The 19,469-nt window shown below is 49.1% G+C and overlaps 1 protein-coding gene and 1 pseudogene across 1 annotated transcript; one reads left to right on the forward strand and one right to left on the reverse strand.

Annotated features, from left to right (window-relative positions):
* Positions 1 to 3,403: 3,403 nt before the first annotated feature.
* On the reverse strand, positions 3,404 to 8,556 carry LOC125757915 (carboxylesterase 1E-like). Its single transcript, XM_049414287.1, has 6 exons — positions 8,390 to 8,556; positions 6,305 to 6,506; positions 4,873 to 5,824; positions 4,623 to 4,795; positions 3,840 to 3,994; positions 3,404 to 3,644 (listed from the first exon to the last, which is right to left on the reverse strand). Exons 1-6 carry the CDS (start codon positions 8,554 to 8,556, stop codon positions 3,404 to 3,406), a joined length of 1,890 nt encoding a protein of 629 aa, XP_049270244.1.
* An 8,691-nt stretch (positions 8,557 to 17,247) lies between these two features.
* LOC125757916 (uncharacterized) lies at positions 17,248 to 18,320 on the forward strand (annotated as a pseudogene).
* The last annotated feature ends 1,149 nt before the right edge of the window (positions 18,321 to 19,469 follow it).

The raw sequence follows: 19,469 nt of genomic DNA on the forward strand, positions 1-19,469 counted from the left end.
GAAGCATATTAAAAATCTGAAGGGGTCATTTTCAATCGGGCGTTGACTGTATTTGTTTTTGGGAAGTTCGAATAGTTCGAATAGTAAAATTCCAGTGCGAATCGAATCAAATAGCAAACACTATTCGAAAAATATTCGAAATTTCGAATATTCGCACACCCCTAATTAATAGTAAGGAGCAGTGGGAGGCTGCCACGTGCAGCTCGGCGCCCGAGGTCCAGGACCAGATCCTGGATTGGGCCGAGAGGGTAGCGGAGACCTACGCCGGGTAGGCTCCCCTGCTCCCTCCACCGCCGCACCCTTCACCCTTGGGATAAAGTCTTTCTCCTCCTCCGCTGCTCACCACTGGTCCACTACAAATGAAGAATGGAACACACGTGCGGCCAACACCAGTTAAGATCGTGCACGAAACGCCAATCACATGCGGCAAGCCAGACAAGACGATGCATGTCGCGGCAAAAGGACGGATGCTGCTTGTATGTAAAACTTTAAAGGAGCACTCGCTAAAATCGAAAGGGACTTTTGTATTCATATTATTACATATTATTACAAATATTACATTGTATTCCTGTGAATCAGCAAGCTATATTCAAGCGTTGCTCGACCCCGGAGGAATACGCTAACGAAAGTTACGTATCATATTCACCTCATCGCACCCAGGCTCGCAGGCGGGCGAGGGGGGGGGGGAGGGGGGGGGCTAGAGCCCCCAAAATTTTGATAAAGTGGTTGTTTTTACCAAAAATAAATAATGACAATAGCTGTATTCTCAAATAGACAAGCCCCCCCCCCCCACGTCCCCCCCCCCCCGAAAAAAATTCCTGGCCACGGGCCTGATCGCACCGTAAAGTGCACTTCGTTTCGATAATACTCACGTCTCTATACTAAAGTGTGTGCTGACGTTACGTCAAACCATAAGTTACCCATTAAGCGCCAGTGTATTCGACGCGCACACAACTACTACGCTTACAAAAACACGTCGATCCACCTCGTAACGCTTGGCTCAATGCCAAAAAATGCAGCATAGACAACTACTCGCTGATTGCCTCGCATGAAACCGATTCCCACAAGGCGTGGGATCTCCCGAATCTTTTTTCTTAGTCACGCTTCCTCCCCACGTCCCCTTCCTTTGTTTCATGCAGCTTTTTCTGCCCGTAATTTCCGAGCTATACCGCTTTAAAAATCAACATGCACATAGTACATAGCAATGTGCATGTTTGGGCTAGTTCAGCACCAACCTTCATTCAATACGAATGTTTGTGCACCATAATTGAGGAATAAGGAGTAATCCTCGCGTAGCCAGAAATAAGGTACGATGTAGCGGCTAAAACTAGGCGTTCGTGCAGTCGCTTTTGTATGCTTGAAAAAATATATTCAATACAACCGTCTTGCATTGCTTGATGGCGCACCTGGAAACGTGTACGTTTGATGAGAATACGCAGTAATGTGAAAGCAATCTCTTGCCGCTTATAGTCGTGTCATTGGCAGCTACAAACACTTCGAAAAATCACTTCTAGAGTTACTGTATATGCTACATTTAGCTACCTAAAGGTAACATATACAGTAACTCTAATCTCGTCTAAGGTCCCTGTATTTTTCAAATAGAGGGACCTTAATCGCTTCGAGAGTCACTGTATATGCTACCTTTAGGTAGCAGAGTAGCGCATAGGTCCGGCTAGCAACCACAGCTATGCGGTGAAGTCGCACTCCATTTTTGCAGGCGACATGCCTACCGCGTCGCCGATAAACATGTCTGGCGTGTCGAAGGCCGGCGATAAACATTGGCTGTCGATGACTAGTGTTAATTGAGTGAGCTGCAGCGGCGGCGTCGAGAAATACAAAAATTGGCCCAAGCGTCAGCTTCTCCGCAATGCATTGTTGCTAGCGGCCATTTGGAAAACAGATGCGCAACTCTGCTACCTAAAGGTAGCATATACAGTGACTCTAATCGCTTCGGCCCTGCAGCGACGGTTAGGAGGGTAAAATCAAACTACCTTCTCCTGAAGTAACTGAATTGTTCCGCAGATGGCGTTAGCTGACCGTAGGTGCTCTTTTCGGGCGGGAAGCTACGTCTTATGAAATCGGAAGCACGAATACGACGAATACAGAGCTTGGACAGCTCTACAGCGTTGGTTACGTGATCTGTGGCTCTGCGCTATCGTTCGTTCACTTCAAAGGCGAAAGCCTTGGATGACTCATCAAACGCAAAAATTGAGCGTCAGCTCCATCACCGTCCCGCGTCGGCGGCGTCAACACGAGTGATGGAAAATGTCATTACGTGATGACGTTACCGATCGCCAAAATTTGTGACGTCACTGTGATGTCATCACGACATCGTAGAGACATCACGTCATCACATGACATCGTCGCTTGGTCAAAGGTGGGCCCATCACGGAGGCAGTGCGAAACCGCGTTAGATGCGAAAAAGTTAAGCTTTTGAAGGGGGGCGGGGGAGGATCATTATAACGACTGAGAAGAAAAAAGAAGATCGTTTTCGCCTTCCAGTCGTCTTGGGCGAATGTGTGTGTGTGTGTGTGTGTGTGTGTGTGTGTGTGTGTGTGTGTGTGTGTGTGTGTGTGTGTGTGTGTGTGTGTGTGTGTGTGTGTGTGTGTGTGTGTGTGTGTGTGTGTGTGTGTGTGTGTGTGTGTGTGTGTGTGTGTGTGTGTGTGTGTGTGTGTGTGTGTGTGTGTGTGTGTGTGTGTGTGTGTGTGTGTGTGTGTGTGTGTGTGTGTGTGTGTGTGTGTGTGTGTGTGTGTGTGTGTGTGTGTGTGTGTGTGTGTGTGTGTGTGTGTGTGTGTGTGTGTGTGTGTGTGTGTGTGTGTGTGTGTGTGTGTGTGTGGTGTGTGTGTGTGTGTGTGTGTGTGTGTGTGTGTGTGTGTGTGTGTGTGTGTGTGTGTGTGTGTGTGGTGTGTGTGTGTGTGTGTGTGTGTGTGTGTGTGTGTGTGTGTGTGTGTGTGTGTGTGTGTGTGTGTGTGTGTGTGTGTGTGTGTGTGTGTGTGTGTGTGTGTGTGTGTGTGTGTGTGTGTGTGTGTGTGTGTGTGTGTGTGTGTGTGTGTGTGTGTGTGTGTGTGTGTGTGTGTGTGTGTGTGTGTGTGTGTGTGTGTGTGTGTGTGTGTGTGTGTGTCATAGAACACGAAATTCAGCGGCCGATAAATGTGAAAGATAATCCAGATAAAGTATTTGCAAGTTTATTCCGCGGTAAGGCTAAATGCGCGAATTGTATATTGTTTAGAAATAAACGAAAAAGAAAAAAAATACCTTTGTAATTGGTAAATCATTCATTCGGAAACGCATAAATAGTGACCAACAGATTACAACGCACATCAATACACAAGCGATGCTTCAAGGCTGCGCGGCACAAATTGCTGTCCATCATAGTAAGATCACCAAAACGTGCACGGCCCCATCAAGAAGAATGACGCTGCTGCTGAGCTGTGACGGCGTTACTCGTGGTCAGGCGACGTTGCAGCGAAGCCACTGGTCCTAGCTTGTTCGTCGCGTGGTACATCATGTACCGGTTAAGGAAGGCGCATTGCCGCTGCTTCCAGCCACTTGTTCGGATGGCGTGATCGTGGAACAACACGGTAGATGTGCCGTTGGTCTTTGGATCACAGAATGCTGGGAACTCTGCCGACATAGCCTCGAACCTGCGCCCCGAGTTCTCTATCACTTATGCGTGGGAAGCACGAACACATGCACATACGCACATGTATACACAGACACAGCACATGCACCTACTGCTTCCAAAATAATAAATGGTATAAGACCAAATTTGCGATATTCTTAAGTTCAACCATGAACTAAATAGTTCTGTGTCGATGGTAGTGGAGTCGTTCTCGTACCCGTTCTTGGCGAAGTCTGTGAAAATGGAGATTATCCTTTGAGAGTAAGCCACGTCTGCTCCATTGGTCGAAGACGCTGTCCCCTCCCGAATGCTTCTCGCGGTGGGGACGCCGAAGACCAAGAGAACGTCATCGCCGTGCGTTGCCTTTGGCATCTGCAAGTGGACGTAAATACGGACTGTTAGCATTGCCCTGTAGGTTGACTGCACTCGTTATGCTCGAGCGCTCCCAAAGACTACGAATAACCTGCAGCACTGGGCTTATTAGTTGCATACCTTAAGCAAGGTGCATGACCGGGCTAGAATTGGTATTCCATAATTACTTGCACAGCGCAGAAAGAGACACATAAACAAAGAACCGATTCGGTGCAAATTTGTTATTTATCCAGCGGAAAAGCAGCAGCATATATATTTCTCACCATTATTTGAAGATAGTAGCCGATAACACGCGCGCCATCTACTTGGTGTTCTGCATATGCCAGGCGTACCTATTAAAACGCTTTCCATTATATCTAACGTTAGGCGGCTTTACGCACGGTGGCACGTGTTCCGACCGTGTTAACATATACATGCGGCTATAATGAACCGAGTTTCTCTCCTTCTATTTTCACGCCCTTTCTATTTTAATGTTTTCAAGGTTTACGCGTTAGAGAAACCGTCACCGCGCAGCACACCCATTTGTTCACTTCCGTGCTAACAATAACTTACACACCAGCTTTCTAAATTTTCATTCTGACAATGAAATTTCGGAGCTCACAATGTAACAGGAGAAAGAAGTACTTGCAGGTCGAGCGGCCGTCGACTCGGCGAGCAGCAAGTGCACCACGTGCGCACGGCCTCTGCACAGTCTCTTGGCGAACAGCACGGAAGGGCAGTTGTACAGCGCGTCACCCAAGAACTCTACGCCCACACAGCCGCGCCCTGTGCCGCATTCCTTGTACAGGCTGCTCACCGCGGCTGAAATGGTACGTACCACAGAATGCGTGAGTTTGCTTTACTTGTGTGAATAACGAGCGAAAAGAATAAGACTTTACCTTGCAGTTCTACATGATTGTCGTAGGCAAGCTGAGAAGCTGTGAGTCCAACAGCATTCATTAAGCTCTCGACGCTTAAGTCGGCGCCATCCGACTTATATTCGATTAGGCGTTGACATTCGGCTCGTCCTTCCGAGATAACGTTAGTCAAGAGCACCTCGACAGACGAGTACGTGCGGACTTCAGCTATGAACTCCTCAGGAGGTTCCGGCAGCACAAAATCGTCGGGGAACACAACTCCCACGGTTCCCGGGAACTGCTCTTGCGCCACAGCGATGCTCGAAGCTGTCGCGTTTCGCAGGCACTCCAGCGTAGCGTTCTCGTCAGCGTCACCGCAACCCGTGGCGCCGAGAAAGCCGTTCCAATGTTCCTCCGTCTGATGCTCGTGGTTAGACTTGAGCAGAGGCGATCCGCTTCCGAGGATGACCCTGTACGTCGCGAAGTGGCTCCTGAGCTTCGGTGAGACTACGAACAGACCGGCCAAGTACGAGCCCCATCCGCTGCCGTACAGCACGACGTTCTTCGAGTTTCCGCCAAAGACGGCTACGCTCTCGCGAACCCAGTCAAGCGCCATCGCAAGGTCCAGTAGTCCCGGGTTTCTGGCGGCCCCCACGATGTCTCTGCTGGGAAACCCGAACACACCGAGGCGGTAGTTTGGCACGATTACGACCACTTGGCCCTGAGAAGCGAGAACCGAGCCGTCATGCAGACGGTCCGCGTTTCCGCCAGCGCGAAGACCTCCGCCGTGAATGAAGACGACCACCGTGAGGCCCGAGCAGGGCGAGTTATTACACATGGGCGCCCATACGTTGACGTGCAGGCAATCTTCCGACGGCGATGGCGGCGCGTGGCTGTTGCCGTCTTCACGTTCGTGTACATTTGGCGACACCAAATGATAGCATGGGGCACGCGCTTTCGTTGCGTCCAGAGCGGCGTTCCACCCGTCGACAGGCTGCGGAACGGAGAAGCGGTTTGAGCCACCAGTCTTCGCGGCGTACGGTATGCCGAGGAAAACGGCCACCTCTCTGCCGAGCAGCTTCCGTTTTCTGCCGATGATGGGCCCCTTCGCAGTATTTACAGCGACAACGTCTCGCGAGCGGGTCGCGGAAACCGCTTCTGCCTTGTTGACGGCATTTCTCACCAATGATGGTTCTTCGTCTGCGAATGTCGAGTACGAATTAAGGGAAACGCCGTCACCAGAAGGCGTTGTCGTGAAGGTATGCGTACTAGTGATTCTCCGCGAAATCGACATCAAGTCCGAGCTGGACATATTTTCGTTGTCGACAGATTCTGGCGCAGTTATGTTCGCCGGAAAATTACTTTCATCTTTCCAGTGGTTCTGAGGGAGACGCCCGGAAATGTTGTCGGGTACGTTAACTTCTTTTGGCACCCGAGAGCTGTTAGTTGGGTGCCTTTGCCCGCTTACGCTTACCCCCGGTGTGAAGCTAGTGCTCAGGGCTTGCAGGCTGCTGTCATTGAAGGCGGAAATCAGGAAGGCGTTGTTGCTGTCGACGTCGTTAGGCTTTCCTTCGATGTTAGCGGCGCTGGTGTTGAGGCGTTTCCAGGCAAGCATGGCCGAGAAGGACGTAGCGGAGAGGAACACGAATATGGCAAGCCACACGTAGGGTGAAGACCTGGAAATCGGGCAGCATATAAGAAGGGTAACTTGGCAAAGCATTGATGAACGATCCTTCTACCTAGTAAAAAGAGAGATATTAGAAATGAGGGGCTTGAGTGAGAAAAGTAAATATATGTTCAAGCGGGAGGGCTCTCCCCATGGGCGTTCCGGAAGGGGGTGCAAGGGAGGATGGCTGCCCCCCCCCTCCTGGAATTTCGAATAATATTTTTCTATGCAGTAGCAGTAAGCTACACAGCTTGATAAGCAAACTCAGATCTCGCATATCTGTGTGAAACGGCCTTCAGGATTGCCAGCCAGCATTGCACGTTCCTAACTATTGACTAATCTGGCTGTCTGTGCTGGAAGCCCCCCTCCCCCCGTGCGGATGTACTACCCCCCTGGAAAAAGTTCTGCGGACGCCCTTGGTTCTCACTGGCATGAGAAATGCGAGGCCCTTCCCTTTCCTCAGGCGAGCGCTAATATTACGTCGAAAAATATGAACGTGCAGCGTAAGAAAAGTAATATAATATGCCATTGCTTGGTTTCGAACTGAATGGCGATGGTTTCGACGCCATTTCCGCATACGCCGACATGTACAGTACTCACGGATTGAAACGGTACAATTTAGGACTAAGTAATGCACATACTATCGTTTCCACCGTCTTCAGTTCGGGTCATATCGGCGTAATTTGACTCGAACGCGTAGATCAGAGCCAGAATTATCTAGAAACCAGATTCGTCGCGACATGACGTGGTTATATCGAGAAAATGCGCATACTAGTCGTTATACTAAAAAAAAATTTGTCGCGTTTCAATCCGTGTGTACTGTACGTCTGTTAGTGACACATTATACTGATTGCAGTTGCCAGTCGTCTTTTAAAGATTAGACTTTCCTGTCAAAATACCATGACGCACGCGCGCGCCTTATTTCTGAAGCTTATCACATCCTCAATAGGGCGGCAAGGCATGTGTCTCCTCGATTTCCCTCTTTCCGGAGGAGATGGATTCTTGTCCCATTGATCGCTTTTATTGCCTCTGTGCAGGTTGCCTTCATTTTTTTCCTGTTTTTTTCTGTTGTTTCATTGAGACAATGGAGGAATATATATATCTTGACTGGAAGGATGAACGCATCTGGTTGTTAGTCAGTGCCGTCGTCTCGTGTCCTTTCTTCGTCCTGTCATTTTAGCGCCGTTTTTCTGCTCGTAATCATGAACCAACCAGCCGAAATGCGTACCCTACTGTAGTGATACCAATTTGGACACGTTTAGTAACCACTCAGCCAACGGACCACTGGATTCCGAGATCTCTCAGTCAAACAGTCAACGGCTTCTCCTGGTGGATTTAGTGGAACTCGGGCATTTCAACAGTTCTTGGCACAATGGCACACGATATATATTTGAAAGCTATTTTTTTAACAAACTGGAAAGCGACGCAAAATGTCGCTGTTCTTGTTTCCCGTTTTTTCTACGCTAGTTTATTAGTTTAGCTTTCAAAAGCCAAGTCTCAGCAATGTCTTACCTTTTGTTGCTCTTTCCTTACGGTGTTTCTTTCTCATTTCCTTCTCATAAGCACATTTACAGTTGTTAACTTCGCCGGCGGACCTGTTTCGTCTCACTAGTTTGCAGAAAGTACATACTGATAGGAATGATCATCAAGGCTAGATACCTGTTTACAGGCGTAAGAATGGGCATGTTGGTGACAAAAAACACCAAAGCAATCGCAATTCCTCTTCTTCTTCTTCTTTTTTGTCGCGGCTTTAGCAACACGTCTAGCCATGAAGAATTCTGCGCGTTGCCTTCTCCTACGTGCTACAACACCGAGCCTTGCCTCGATCAATTTTCTCATTAATACGGCCCACGTCCTCATTTCTGGGTCATTGTGTTTTGTGAAGACGCTTACCTCGTGAGGTTCATCCATCCAGAGCTTTTGCTCAGCGGAGAGGGTAGGACTGCCGTCGACGGGTTGGCCTTGCATGGCAGCCTGATGGACGTGACGTCCTCTGGATCGATCGCAGCTGGTTCGCCACCGACGTCGGCAATCCGCTGTGCAGTTTCTGGTGCGAGCATGTTGTTGTTGTAGCCTCAAATCACGGTTGTTCATCCGATTGGTTTCTTTCGTTTTGTTCTGTCGCCTAAACGATTGGTTTGTATTTCTGAACGATGCTCGCCCAGGTACTCTTCTGCTTCTTCTTCTGCGTACTGATAACGATGGTGACCTCTTACATCATTTGCCAAGTACCCACAATCAGGGGTAGGCCACGAATCAGGTTGCTGAAATTTCACTTTATATATAGATTAAATAAAGTGGCATATTGATTATTAGATTAAACTAAGGGGAAAATTTGTCCTGGTCCGGGGTTCGATACCTGGACTAGGACGAATCTTTCTCCATCATAAGCTTTCCTTTCTGAGAAATCTGAATAGATTTCCTTGTGGCTTCGCGTTACGAACGGGTGGTTGTCAATTATCCCTTTCATAAGCCTTGTTGAATTGTAGATACTCTATTGTCAGCTTTTTAAAAGCGAAGCATTTCTTGGCGAACCTTTTACACTTTGGGCGTTTCTATCTATCTATCTATCTATCTATCTATCTATCTAGCTGCCTACGTCTGGGTGCTCTCGTGATCGCCTCCTTAACTTGGTGTAGACCAAAATTAGCATGGGAGGGTAAGAGGACTTGACGAATATGACTGTCTGGAATATGACATGAATAACGTGAAAATCCTGTCGCGTACGTCGTCAAACCCTTTCCTCCAGACAGGTATGGCACATATCCATATAACAGCCCGTGGTATACGGGTATGCGCCACAGGTGATTGGTGGTTTATATCTACCAAAGAATGGCGACAACAGACACTGGTAAAAACCGACATCGGAAGCGTTGACCCTACGAATGCAGAGAATACAATTCAGGATCCCAGCAGGAATCGAACCCAAGCATTCTGCGTTTCAGTCAGGTATTCTACCACAGAGCCACGCCAGGTCTGGAAACTGCTTTGGAAAAACATCCTATGCAAGCGTAATGTCGGTGCAACTGCGGCGGACGCCCCTTCGGGGGTTGTCTGATCGGGGTTCTCCAGGACCAAATAAAGTTCATTTGATCATCATCATCAATTGTCGTTGTGGTTCTGACTATCTAATTTCGTAACAAAGCAATAAGCGCTATATAGTGCCACGCGTGGCACTATATAGTGGTGCGTACCGTACTAGCACGTGTAGCAATATGTACTCCTACGATGCAGGTGCCATGTCAGGTTGACGTCTGTGGTTCCAGTGTTGGCTCCGCTTTTATAGCAGTGTAATAAACATTAAATTTTATCCCTATGATTCAGCAAGCTATATTCAAGCGTCGCTCGACCCCGGATAAATACGCTAACGAATGTTACGTATGATATTCACATCATCGCACCGTAAAGTGATCGTTTCGCTAATACCGACGCATGTGCTCTAGTGTGAATGCTGACGTTACGTCATTACCCTTTAAACGCCAGTGATGTCGACGTGCCCGGTAAGCCCATGATGTGCACACAACTACTACACCTACAAAAACACGTCGACGCACCCCGTAACGCTTGACTCAAAGCGAAAAATGCAACATATATAACTGCTCGCTGACTGCTTCACATGAAACCGATTCCCACAAGGTGTGGGATCTGCCGAATTTTTTTTGCAAGTTTTACCAGTGCATAATGTGTCTTTTTTTACAACCATTGCATAATTATGTCTGTTACCTTGATATTGTGGCTGGTTGTTTGCAATTCAAAAAGTCCGTATTTGTACATTGCCCAATTTCTTAATTTTTTTTCATTTTAATGTTTCACCACTGGAATAAATAACACGCACGCACGTTTTATTTGTCACAAAGAGTCGAGATGTTCTTATCGCAACTATGCACACGCGCCTTCAAGTATAAAGTCCAGCGTGTGAATTCATTCACATTTATATTTGACACGTGGATCCGATGAAATAAAACGTCACACCACGCTTTAGACGGCATAGCGTGGGATACATGATCTGGCGCACTTGTACGGCAGCTTCCACATCGTAGGCTGCTTCCAGCTGCTCACTCACTGGAACGGTAATCAATTAAGGACCGTTATACGTAAAGCGTGTACGAGCTCATGCGTAAATCGCAAGCTCAAGGTGTTGTCTATAGTACAAGAGACAACAATATGCGACAACAATATGCGACAAGAGACAACAAAACGCAGCAGTTGCGTTTGTCACCGCAAATATAGGCACAAGTCGTAGCTATATAATATATAGCCACAAGATATAGCTTGGCATCGTGCTACAAACGGGCGGTTGCCCTTCTTAAACCATTCTCGCGGGATGCCGCAGAACCGATATGCAATGATGTGTGCTTCGATTTGTCGATTAATTCGCCCACGCGCTGCCAATTGCTAGCTTCCTGGTTTGCTCAATTGGTAGAGCGACCACCCCGGAAAGGCGTTGGTCCCGGGTTCGATATCAGGAGACCAGGACGAATTTTTCGGCATCTAAGAGGCTTTCTTTCTGAGAAATCCGTATGGATTTCCTTGTGGCTTCTTGCTACAAACGGGTGGTTGTCAATTTCCCTTTCTTTAACCCTTCTGCCACCTTGCGGGATTCCGCAGAACTGATTTGAAAATATAGCCACAATATTGTACACATATTATTGCAGATCTCTGCTGAGCTTTTGGCGGCAGTAATATGCTGCTATTGCGGCCCCTAAGGCGAGCACTTCAATCGACTGCTATATACCGGATTCACACAATGTACTTATAAAACGGAGAGCAAGGAATAATTTACAAACGTCAAAGCTTTTGTCATTCGAATCGAACCCCTGTATGTACGAAAATATTCAACTGAATATTCATGGTTGCTTTGGTGAGAATATATTTTCATGGGATTATCATTACATTTTTTTAAGTATGTTTGACCTCGAACAGCACTGCCTCTCGACGCAAACGTTATGGCGTGTTCCGTGTGGCGCTGTGTGGCTCCGTTTCATCGGGGTCATAATGAGTCAGTAGCTTAATTATTTAATCCAACACAACTAAGAAAAGCAGAGAGCGCAAAAAAATAATAAATCGGTGATCCAGAGACCACACGCTTCCTTCTCCGTCGCATGACGATGCAGCATAATCGAAGATGTCCCGTAGTGCGATGCAGCGAAACCGCGTGCTACCTGAGGTTGAGCATGGCGAAATGGCCTTTTCATAGGTTGTCCAGTACGTCCAGACGACTGTTGCTGCCTCCGGTGTAGTTATTCATGGAGGCCGGCACTGCGTGGGGGAGCATTTGCAGTGAATAAAACGCCGATTATCCAAAAGACTTGTAACACCGCAAACTTGTGTGTGTGTGTGTGTGTGCAGGGCTAATCAAAATTTGCCATCACTTCCTAGAAGCCGCGCGAGTAATGCAGCGAAGCGGGCTTCACCTTCGTCCGCGATCTCGGGAGCCTCCGCGAAGACGAGGAACTGCTGAGCTCCGCTGCGGGCGATCCTGCGAACTGCCAGCAAACGTGCAGTCAGGCCTCTGCTACGGCCGCAACATAAAAAACTGTTTTTTAAATGCGAAGCATTTTTAGCGAACCTCTGGCACTTTGAGCGTTTCTATCTACGTATCTATCTATCTATCTATCTAGCCGCCTACGTCTGGGTGCTCTCATGATCGCCTCCTTAACTTGGTGTAGACCAAAATTTGCATGGTAGGGTAAGAGGATTTGACGAATATGATTGCCGGGTCATGACATGAATAACGTTAAAATCCTGTCGCGTACGTCGTCAAACCCTTTCCGCTAGACACGTGTGGCACATACCCGTTTACCACGGGTCGCGGTGTACGGGTATGCGCCACAGGTGATTGACAGTTTATATCTTCCCTGGAACGGCGACAACAGACATTGATAACTTAAATGCTAGAACGTTAAGGAAAACCAATATCGGCAGCGTTGATTCAACGAATGGAAAGAATGAAAATTAGGATCCCAGCAGGAATCGAACCCAAGCATTCTGCGTGGCAATCAGGTATTCTACCACTGAGCCACGCCAGGTCTATAAACTGGTTTGGGAAAACAGCCTACGCAGGCGTAGTATCGGTGCAACGTCAACTGTGGTTGTGGTGCTGGCTATCTAATTTTACAAGAAAGCAATAGACCCTACATGATACTCCTACGATGTGTACTTCTACGATACAGGCGTCATATCAGATTAACGTCTGTAGTTCCAGTGTTGGCTCCGCTTTTATAGCAGTATAATAAACATTACGTTTGTATTCCTATGATTCAGCAAGCTATATTGAAGTATTGCTTGACCCCGGAGGAATACATTAACGAAAGTTACATATGATATCCACATCACCGTACGGTAAAGTGCACTTCGTCCACCAGAACGACGCAGTGTCCTCTTCATTTCTTACGAGGCTGGGCGATGGCCTCATGCTGACCGAGGATGATGCCAGATTGCTTGATAGCCACTTTGTAGACTAGGCTATGTAGGCCAGTTACGCCAAGGTAGTCTACGAATACGACAAACACCATCCACTGATGTTGGTCTACGTAGCACTATCCAGGCCTATACCAGCCTCGACGGCCTATACCTCACCAACGCGAAGGGTGGCTTCAAGTTCCGACATGTCGCCGGCTCTGTCGACAGACAATTCGTCGAAGAAATGACCGAGGCATCCACGAATTCCCACAGCTCTACTATACCACATACTTCACTACACATGGTCCCCTCGTCACCCCGATCACGACCGGATCCTATAACAAGTCATGACCAGCTGCTGGTGCTCACTGATCACGGTGATGATGCCCTTGTTCAAAAACTGTCAAGAACTTCTTGCACACATGCACACGGGTTCGTGAAACGTGCGTGCGTTCTCGGGACACGTATAAGCACTACATATCAGCTTACCGCTTCTGGTGTTGGTAATACCCACGTTCCCATTGGCAGCGTTACCCTACCGTAAACAACTGGTTATATAACACATATGCGGCTCTTCAACATATATAAGTGTGCGTATAAAAGTTATACAAATCTTTAGCGTCATTTTGTAACGTGTCGCTCGGTAAAAAAAGTTACGCCACAGTCACCTACCCGCCGCATGCTTCGCATACATCGACTCCCACGGTACGTGGGATCTGCCGAAAACCGCGTACAGACAGAACGTCAACAGAATTATACATGCGTACAAAGGCTCCGAACAGGACATCTTACGGGAGATCACGGAACGGTACATTAGTTCTGCCCAATCGGACACGCATCCTGATTACGGAGGCGCAGTCAACGAAGACCTAGACAGACCGATCGGCGAGTCAGAGATCAGGGCAGTGTTACAGAAGCTAAACACTAAATCGGCGCCCGGGCCCGACGGTATCACGAACAAAACACTCAGGAATCTCGACGATAAATCGATAACGAAACTCACGGAGTACCTCAACGCGTGCTGGGAAACCGGGCGGCTACCACAACAATGGAAGACTGCGCACATCGTGCTGATACCGAAGCCGGGTAAGCGACTGCAGCTAGAGAACCTCAGACCGATCTCGCTGACTTCATGCCTGGGGAAGGTATTGGAGCACGTGGTCCTCACAAGGCTGACCAACTACCTCGAGGACCGCAACCTGCTTCCCCACACGATGTTGGGGTTCAGGCGAAACCTCTCTACGCAGGACGCGATGCTACAGATAAAACACCAGGTGATTGATAGCCCAACCAGGTCCACCAAGGCCATACTTGGCCTGGACCTGAAGAAGGCCTTTGATAACGTAACGCACGCAACCGTACTGGCCAAACTGCAGGAACTCGGCCTCGGCGAACGAACGTATAACTACGTTCGAGATTTTCTCACGAATAGAAAGGCCAAGCTCACTTTCGGGGAGCTTACTTCCGAGGAAATAGAGTTGGGTAGCGCGGTACACCAGGATCGGTCATATCGCCCATGCTTTTTAACATAGCTCTCGTGGGGTTGCCAGCCAAGCTACAAGAAATCGAAGGGCTCAATCACAGCCTTTACGCCGACGACATTACGTTGTGGGTTACGGAGGGCTGCGACGGGCACATAGAACAGACGTTACAGCGTGCGATCGAGACTGTTGAGGAATACTTAAAGAACACCGGCCTGAGCTGCTCAGCGGAAAAGTCCGAACTTTTAGTTTACAAACCCACGCGAAGAGGCCGCAAGCCGAACGGCTCGATGAATGATAAGGATCCCAGTAGCGACATACGACTAAGCACGTCCGACGGGCGACCCGTGCCCAGGGTAGAGAACATACGCGTTCTGGGCTTACACATCGCGGCAAACGGCCACAACGGCGAGACCATCAGAAGACTGGAAGGCGCGGTCGCTCAGACCATCAGGTTACTGAGACGCATAGCCAACCGACACAGCGGGATGAAAGAGGGCAATATGATCAGACTAGTTCAGGCCTTCGTAATGAGCCGAATAACGTACGTGGCACCCTACCTCAAGTGGCAGGTCGCGGAGAAGACAAAGATGGAAGGCTTAATCAGGAAGGCTTACAAACAGGCAATAGGGCTACCGATCAACACGAGCACGAGTAAGTTACTAGATCTGGGTCTACACAACACGCTGGGAGAATTGATAGAGGCGCAGAACATAGCGCAGTACGAACGCCTTTCCAAGAGCCCGACGGGCAGATACATACTAGAGAGGTTAGGAATAAGGTATCACGCTCAGCACGGTGTCAAACTCGACGTACCAAGCAACGTCAGGGATAAATTGGTCGTTCTTCCCTTGCCGAAGAACATGCATCCCGAATACCACAGGGGTCGGAGGGAAAAGAGAGCACAGGACATACAGAAGAAGTATGGCAACTGTAGAGATGCGGTGTTCGTGGACGCGGCCAGATACGCACACAGGCGCGGCTTCGTGGCCGCAGTAATAGATCATGAGAACGCTTGCAAGACAAGCGTCACGGTACGCACTGAGCACGTGGAGACAGCGGAGGAAGTGGCTATCGCGCTCGCTGTGGCCACCACCACGGCCGAAGTGGTAATTAGCGACTCCCAGACCGCAGTCCGCAACTTTGCCAACGGCCGCGTCTCCCCCGAGGCGTTACGAATTCTGCTTGCGGGCAAAACCGAGAATAGGGACGTTTACATCTTATGGGCACCCGCACACACCACTTCGCTCGCCGGCAATGAGGCGGCGCGCGGGGCGGCTCGAGGGCTTACGGACCGCGCCGCCACCGTCAACACCGCCGCCGCCTCGGCCGCGACGTCGGGCGGGGAGTGGGAGTGGGAGGATCGCCTCACTAGTTTTCGAGAAATTACACAACATTACAGATTGGCCAGGTGCAAATTTCCGCCACCACACCAAAAACTGAACAAGAAGCAGGCGGTCACGTGGCGACAGCTGCAGACCAGAACGTTTCCGAACCCAGCGATCTTGAATCTCTGTTACCCAGAGCTTTATTCGGCAAGATGCAAGTTTTGCGAGGCCAGGGCTACCCTGGAACACATGTTATGGGAGTGTGACAGAGGTGGGGTACCAGACGGAGACGCAGCCTCGAACCGAACGCGCTGGGAGACTGCACTGCTCAGCTTCGCCCTCGAGGACCAACTCTGGGCCGTCCAGCGGGCCGAGGCAGCCGCCAGAGCTCAAGGGCTCGTGGCCGACGCCTAGGTGGGGATATTAGCCCAAATCCCCGAAGAACTCGCCGGACCTTTTTTTTTTTTTTTTTTAAATAAAGTTGCTCTCTCTCTCTCTTAGCGGCCGTGCAATTGGCGTTGCTGACATGGCGCTGCCTTCAGTTGCGGACGCACGTGCGTTACAGAAAGCGTTCGCGCCAACACCTCCGCAATAAAAACGCCAACTTCAGTACCCCTCCCCCCCTTTTAGCTGGCGCTTATGCGAGGCACAACAAATAGAATGCCGCTGAAGCAAAAACCAGTCAAAAAGGCGCCGGACAAGGGGGAGAAGTGACACACACAACGACTGGACTAGCAACTGTGCTTTGTTAGCTGACAGCACCTCCCAGAAGAACCACGGCGCATGCGCTAATCACGTAAAACCATGAAGCCAAAACCCAAAACATGAAAAAGCAAAAGCAGAAATTGGCCTACATAACGGCCAAGAATCTACCGACAGAGTGACAGGAACTCGCATTCCTTCTGTAGTAATGAAATGGACGTACTGCTCACACTATCATCGCGGAGCATGTTTATATGATAAGCTTCAAGGATTTCGCGCTCCTCCTAGCCCCCACCTCTACCCAAAATCTTAACATTGGAAAACAGCGGCACACAGCCACAGATCTGGCAGTGGCGGGGAAGATTAGCCCCGTCTGACGTATTCAACGAATTGTGGTGCTCGCGCAGTCGTTCATTCAAACATCGGCCAGTTTGGCCGATGTATACTGTTTCGCATGTTAGCCGATGAGTGCCGTATATTCTCGCATATAATCCGCACTAAAAAACGGAAAAATGTGCTTAAGAATTGGGGGTGCGTATTCTTTGCAGGGGTTATGTGCGTAGTTTTTTTTCTTTAGGAGCTTGCTCGCCAAGCTTCTTATGCTCACGCCTTGTCCATCGCACCGTATCCGCTAGTTCTCATTGCTCCCGCTAGAGGCGTAGCTGTGCTCTCTCCGGTGATTCAAGCGCACTCACTAGATGGCGCGCCGCCTAAGCGGCGGCGCGGCACACTCCGCCGCACACACGGCGCGTGCTCTCGTTAGATAGGTCACCGCTAGAGGGCCGCGCCCATATACAGCGCTAGTATTAATGGCCGACAATAAGGAAGATTTGCAGGGATTGATAGCCATCTGCGGTAATGTGGGAGATAAGTTAAATTTGAAGTTCAGTAAGGAAAAATCGGCAGTCATGATTTTTAATGATAACCAAGGCAGTGAGCTTAGGATACAGGAGGTCACACTGGAAATAGTGGATAAATACAAATACCTTGGTGTATGGATAAGCAACGGGGCTGAGTATCTAAGGGAGCACGAAAGATACATGGCGACATAAAGGTAACAGGAATACAGCTGTAATGAAAAATAGGGCACTGTGGAATTACAATAGTTATGATGTTGTGAGCGGGATCTGGAAAGGGGTCATGGTTCCTGGTCTGACGTTCGGCAATGCGGTCTTGTGTATGAGATCAGAGGTTCAAGCAAGATTAGAAGTTAAGCAACGTGGCATAGGTAGGCTGGCTTTGGGAGCACACGGGAATACGCCAAATCAGGGGGTACAAGGTGACATGGGATGGACATCATTTTAGGGCAGGGAGGCTAGCAGCAAGATAAAATTTGAGGAGCGATTGAGATAAATGGGGGAGAAGCGTTGGGCTAGGAAAGTTTTCAGCTACTTGTACATGAGGGATGTCGATACAAAATGGAGGAAGCGGACCAGAAAATTGACAAGTAAATACTTAGAAAACGGCAGGAGGCCGAACCAAAGGGAACTATCCGTTAAGAAGAAGGTGAAAGAAACTGAGAGGGATATGTGGAAAATAGGGATGAGTACGAAATCAGCACTGGAGACCTACCGAACTTTCAAGCAGGAAATTGCGAAGGAAAAGATCTACGATAATTCTCGGGGTAGTTCTCTGCTGTTTGAGGCCAGGACGGGAGTATTGCGGACCAAGACGTACCGAGCCAAGTACGAAGGAATAGACACGTTATGTAGTGCGTGTGGAGAGGAGAAGGAAACGGCTGAACACTTGATACTGGTCTGTAAAGGGCTTCACCCTATAGTTCAAGAAAATGACGCAGAATTGTTCAAAGCATTGGGGTTTAGGGACAGTAAAGGTAAAATAGACTTTAAGCGGGTAGAAATAACCAGGAGGAGGTTATCTGATTGGTGGCTACAATCAAGGCGCGAGTGAAAATTCCTTCACCTACGGAGGAAGTGCTAGTACATACATAGTGCTAGTATTTAACTGTATTACGGCTAGGTGGCGTGAGCCGCCGCCCGATCTAAAGGGTACAGCCTTATCCATCCATCCATCCATCCATCCTTGCTCTCGGCGCGCTTCCTTTCTCTTCGGCGGGAGCTCACTCAGTGCACTTCGCTACCGCTACTCAGCATGAACACCCAACAAGCCAAGACAGCGGGGGTGAGAGCACGCAAGGCAGCAGCAACGCGGGCTCGCCGCCAAGATCCTGCGGTGAGAGCCTGCGAGCAGAAGAGAGACGCCAGCGCTGGCAGCAAGCAAAAGCTACCATCGATCCAGAGGTGGCGGCAGCGGCTAGGGCTCGCGCAGCCGAAGCAGCGCGGAGCTCTATCGTCATATAACAACGTGGTCACGCCTTTATATGACGATAGAGGAATTTGTACGGAGGATTCACGGGTTACCCGATCATCTCCGAGCAAGCTCCTCTAACATCATTCACTTCGTGAATGATGTCATGATTGTCATGATTGTCACATTAGGATGGAGGTAAAATGCGAAAACGCTCACGCACCCAGGCGTACAAGAAAATTAAAGAACGGTCAGAGCTCCCGCCTATATAGCGGGCCTCACATCCTAATTGCACGACTGACACATAAAGCCCCCGTGAATCCAGTTTGGCAAACTAGGTTTGCGATTAACTTAAACCAGCTCGCATCATAACGCCATCAGCTAGCTGTCCGTCGGATTAATTGCAATATATGCCGTCGTGATACTGAGCATTAAGGTCGCGGGTTCGATCTGCAACAGAGATGGAGAAACGCTCGTGTGCTGCGAATTGCATGCACGTTAAAGGACGTGGTCAAAGTTGTTTCGGAGTCTTCCGTGCAGAACGACGTGCATCGCCGTGCATGGTTTCGGCACGTGAAATCCCATACCTTAACTTAACATCGGCTAACCTTTCTGGGCGCCGCTCTTGTCGAAGAAGGACACCACGGAGCCACTGTCATCGTCTGAGCTACCATTGCCCCCTGCTTCTGTAGCTGCAAGAGAAAGAAAGAAAACTAAAATGAGAGGCTCTAAATTTAAGTTTCTTATTAATGACGTGCATAGGATACAATATGCATAAATGGGCAGTCGCAT

This window comes from Rhipicephalus sanguineus, chromosome 3 (genome assembly GCF_013339695.2).
Source record: "Rhipicephalus sanguineus isolate Rsan-2018 chromosome 3, BIME_Rsan_1.4, whole genome shotgun sequence".
NCBI lineage: Eukaryota > Metazoa > Arthropoda > Arachnida > Ixodida > Ixodidae > Rhipicephalus > Rhipicephalus sanguineus.

Excerpts from the sequence above, each read along its gene's own strand:
- LOC125757915 (XM_049414287.1), bottom strand. The coding sequence starts at position 8,556 with ATGCTCGCACCAGAAACTGCACAGCGGATTGCCGACGTCGGTGGCGAA. Across the intron at positions 6,507-8,389 it reads GGATGGATGAACCTCACGAG|GTCTTCACCCTACGTGTGGC; the intron begins GTAAGCGTCTTC and ends CCCGATTTCCAG. Across the intron at positions 3,995-4,622 it reads AGTCGACGGCCGCTCGACCT|ATGCCAAAGGCAACGCACGG; the intron begins GCAAGTACTTCT and ends GTCCACTTGCAG.